General features: G+C 38.8%; 1 protein-coding gene across 1 annotated transcript in view; it reads right to left on the reverse strand.

The window, feature by feature from the left end:
* The window catches only part of GMEB1 (glucocorticoid modulatory element binding protein 1), a gene marked incomplete at its 5' end in the record, with an annotated part of 29,530 nt that overhangs the window by 21,464 nt on the left and 3,147 nt on the right, over window positions 1-4,919 (reverse strand). The window contains one exon of the mRNA XM_045298915.1: window positions 2,474-2,577. Within this exon, the coding sequence (XP_045154850.1) occupies window positions 2,474-2,577 (104 nt within the window). The remainder of the gene's footprint in view (window positions 1-2,473; window positions 2,578-4,919) is intronic.

A 4,919-nucleotide genomic window follows, 5' to 3' on the forward strand; every position in this document is an offset into this window, starting at 1 on the left:
AAGTGCATTCTTCTGGGAGAGACCCTTACTATTCTTATCTGTTGTTTAAACGTTTGTTTTTTGTTGTTGTTTGTTTTTAACAAAGCTAAAAAGTCACACTATTTTATATTTTGTTTTCTTCCTTTGTATTACATCACAAGCAGGTCCATGTAAAAACTCTTTAGGAATATTTTATGACTATATCCCATAACATATATTTAATGATCATAATTACTTTAGATGTCTCTTGACTATGTATTTTTCCAGACTGCCATTTTCATCATAACAAATAATGCTACAATAAACACCTATATGCTCGATCTCTACAAGCACTACAGATTATTTCTTAAGACAGATTCCACAAAAAAAATTAAAAACACAAAGAGTAAGATTTTTTTTTTTTTTTTTGAGTAAGATGTTTTTAAGGCTTTTGGAACATGTTCTACAAGAAACTTAATTCCTGATCACATTTTTAAAAACTTCCTATTAATAAGTGAGTACTCAAGGTACACTGTTAATAATCTTCACTTGAGGGTAAATATTACAACAGTAAATATCTTCCTAAACTATATTATACTAGATGTTTACACTGGACACAAAAGGACAAATACTATGTAATTCTACTTTCATTAAATATCTAAAACAGGCAAATTAATCAAGACAGGAAATAGATTAGAGGCTATCAGAGGCTGGGAGGCCAGGGAAATGAGGAGTTATTTTGCACAGCAGTTCTGCCCCTTAGCTTTCCAGCAGCAACTTTGGTCCTACCTCCTGGCATTTATGATCAGCAGCCCCACGCTTTAGAACCCCCAAAGCCATGACCCTAGTCTTTGAGACCTAGGAAACTCAGTTTCTTACATTCCTTGTCTCTTCAATTTATATTTCCTGGTTCCTTGGCCTCTTAGGCTAACATGACCTTGGGCAATTTTTACAATACTCTTTAGCATTACCGATTGGTCTAGAGCAGCAGTCCTCAACCTGTGGGTTGCGACCCCTTTGGGGAGTCGAATGACCCTTTCACAGGGATCATCTAAGACCATCATAAAACACATAAATATTTCACGATATATAATTACATATTATTTTGTGATTAATCACTATGATTTAATTATGTTCAATTTGTAACAATGAAAATATATCTTGCATATCAGATGTTTACATTATGATTCATAACAGTAGCAAAAAAGTAGTAGCAATGAAAATCATTTTATGGTGGGGGTCACCACAACATGAGGAACTGTATTAAAGGGTTGCGGCATTAGGAAGGTTGAGAACCGTTGGTCTAGAGGCAGCCCATTCCACCAGTTACCTTCTACCCTAGGACAAATATCTCTTGCTCCATGAGTCAGCAAACCTGGCTCTACCAACAAGTGCCTGGAGGTACAACACTCCTGCAGCAAAGTACTCAGTTCTCTTGCTCTTTGAGTAGCTGCTGTCTCGGAGTTTCCTAGTTCTGCTGCTCTGCCACTGCGTCTCACCATCTGCACCATCTCCCTTCTTTCTGAGCCCTCACTAGAATTGCCTTTGACCTCTGTAATTCCACTCAGTCTTTCCAAACAACCTAGGCTTTTACTAATTCACTGCCATCTAGTTGATTCAAACTCATAAGGAACTCTAAAGCAGGGTAGAACCTGCCTGTAGATTCCTGAGACTGTAACTCTATGGGAGTAGAAAGCTTTGTCTTTCCCCCACAGAGAAGCTGGTAGTTTCAAACTTTTAACCTTGCCCAATACATTACCACCACACCACCATGGTGCCTCGCTTTTACTATTAGGCATGTTAAAATAATTCCAAAGTTTTGGAATTTCCACATTTTAGGAATCTGTTAGAGCAGTACTTCATTCTTCCGGTACCAAAATCTGTCGTAGTTATCTAGTGCTGGTACAACAAGTATATGACTTTAACAAACAAATTTTCTCTCAGTTTAGGAAACTAGACCTCTAAATTCGGGGCATCAGTTTTAGGGGAAAGTTTTCTGTCAACTTTTGTGGGCTCTGCATCCTCTGACAATCTCTTGGTGTCTTAGCATCAATCTTCCTCTGGGTTCTCAATCTTCCAAATGCCGCAAGAGTTGGATTTATTCTGCGAAGTCATTATTTACCAAGAGCACCTTTCTACCTCACCAGATGATCCCCACATGTGTTGGCCAGCTTACACTGTTCTCCGGTTATTTTCTTCCTAGGCACAGGCTCAGCTGCACCTCTGCTTGGTAATCTGAAACAGGACTGTCACCTACTCCTGAGCTTCTCTGCCAAAAGAGGATTCTACCCAATATGGTGACATCAGAAAAATTAGCCCCAGAAGCTAGGATGCAGTCTCCCGTCCCTCTCAAGAATTTTAAGAACAAGTGGTGCAGTTCAAATAATGTATGGATTACTCAAGCCAATTCTGAATAAAATTTCAAATTAAAGAGAAAAGGGTCAATTATCTGGATTCTACTATCATTAAGTGTCCCCAAGTATATTGGGAGGTGTGGGTTTGCATTAGAGCTTACCTGAGCATGATTCCACCCAGACGAATGGCTCTCTTCCAGTCCTTCAGGGTGGATTTGCCAGCCAGATGAACAAAATGCTTGGGACTGATTAATTGATCATTGAACTAAAGTCAAAATAAAAGTACAAAACAATTCAATGTCAACTTAGCCAGGTCAAAAGGGAAAAGAGATAATAAGTCTATTTGTTATGCACAAAAATACCTAGATAATATCCTAAGCTATAGTGCATCAGAGAATTTGGTCTACATGAACATAGATAGTACCCTTACTGGTACAAAGCTACAGAGGACTTCAGGAGAACCAGTGATAAATATATTAACTCCTAGCATCCCGAATCAGGTAGTTAGGTCTACTGTTGCAAAAACTAAAGTGACCTACCAAATCCTGGCAAGTTTTAGAATGTGAATGCAGAAAAGACGAGACAAAATCAAAAGCACTCTAGAGCCTCCAAATGCTGCAATCCTTCATGATTCTAGGATGATATCACTAAAAGTGACTATTTTCTATGAATAGAGCTGTGGCTACCAATGGACACATAATATGTAATCATTTCCTCATCACTCTCATAAAGATTGTCTTTACTAACTACTACAATGCATACCAGTATAAGAAATATGTTCTGTATGTTTCTATAATATTCTCACATCTCATGTCACTATTATGCTTTTTAAATATATATATATAAAATCATTCATATATTTAGCAATAGAAATATGTCTATCTCTGTAAGGTTCTCTAACACTAACTATAAGTCATCAACTTACAGCCATTGAGTCAATTCCAACTCATATAGCAATCCTACATAGTGTTTCTGAGGCTTTATGGGAAGAGAACTTTATTTCTCTTACAAAGTGGCCAGTAGGTTTGACTGGCCAAACTTGCAGTCAGCAGCCCAGAACTTACCCGATGTCACCACCAGGGCTCTTTATAAGAAAGTTATTTAGCTGTAAGAGCTCCCAATAAAATGATTTTTTTTTAAAGTTATTTCGAAAATATCTGAATTTAGATAAAGAAACAAAGAAGTATGTAAAAAATATAAACAACTTTTGAATTTACTTTGATCTGGCATACTTGTGACAAGAAAACAGGACAAAAATTTAAACAACTCCCTTAATCTCTAACCTTGAAGGAAGGAGAGAGACATCATTCATTCAGCTACTCTCAAATCCTGAAGTAAAGATATAACCTACCCTTTAATGTCACACTAGCTTTGTCATGTGGAACCAAGGTGAAAAGTCAACATAAACTCTAAATTTCTTCTTACTCCTGGAGAGAAGGCAGAGATGAATCTGAGATTTTCTGCTACCACCAACCTCTGACTCTATCTACAAGGGACCTCTCTACCATGGTTAAACCTTCCTCCTGAGAGGAAGAGGTAAACACTAAAGGCTAAACACTGTAACTCTAGTTATTGAACTAACATTGTGAGATAGTCAATTAATACTGCCCTCCTAGCCATTAGGGAGAGCCCTGGTGGTATAGTGGTTACAGTTGGATTGTGAACCACAAATTCAGTAGTTCAACAGCTGCTCTAAGGGAGGAAGATGAGGCTTTGTACTCCTGTTGAGTTAGAATGTTGGAAACCCACAGGTGCAGTTCTACTCCGTCTTACATGGTTATACTTGACTTAACGGCATTGAGTTTGGTTCTTCTAACCATAATACCTTATGTGATGTATTATTATAAATTCTGGCCTCTATGCCCGTGGCTAAAATCCCATTTTGGAGGAACTTCTATGCTATGCTAATAGTCAGGATTAAGTTTCTTAGTAGAATATGAACCAAGTCACTACCCTTTGCTTCCTTGGAAGTATGGGCTGTTGAAAGACAACCTCACTTCCATCAAAGCCATTCATCTGTGTATAAGAGCCATCTCAGAAGCACGACACAGAATGAAATCCCAGGACCACTGGAAAAAGAGCCACTAGTGGAGCATACATGAGAATCTGTCTGAAGTGGTGGAGACAAGACCAAAGGGACCACAGGCTGTGGCACTAGGACCATGGAACCAAGCAAAGAAGCCAGACCAAGAGAGGCTGAGGCAAGGAGACCATGAGACAGAACAGATTAGTAGTGCTGAGACTGTAGAACTGTGAGGCAGAGCAATACAGCTTCCTGGACCACAGAGACAGAAGCCAAGGGACCACATGACTGAGAGGCTGAGGATCATGGAGAATCCTGGCTGTTGGCTGAGAAGAGGCACTGTTGTGAACCAATGACTGTATCCTTACTATTAACTGATCCTGACATATGGTAAGCTATTTATTTTCCTAATAAGCCCCCATAATTGAGAGTTCTGTGGGATCATTTCAACAAATTATCAAACCCAGCAGAGTAGAGTGCTCTAGGAGCAATAATTGGTATCAAAATAGGTAAAGAAAGATGGAAAATGGAGACATGTGTGACTTCTACCGCTGGCAATAGAGAAGCCAGAGGAGGTCAGATAG

Source organism: Echinops telfairi, unplaced genomic scaffold (assembly GCF_000313985.2).
Source record: "Echinops telfairi isolate 266 unplaced genomic scaffold, ASM31398v2 ScPeMD7_7457;HRSCAF=8495, whole genome shotgun sequence".
Classification (NCBI taxonomy): Eukaryota; Metazoa; Chordata; class Mammalia; order Afrosoricida; family Tenrecidae; genus Echinops; species Echinops telfairi.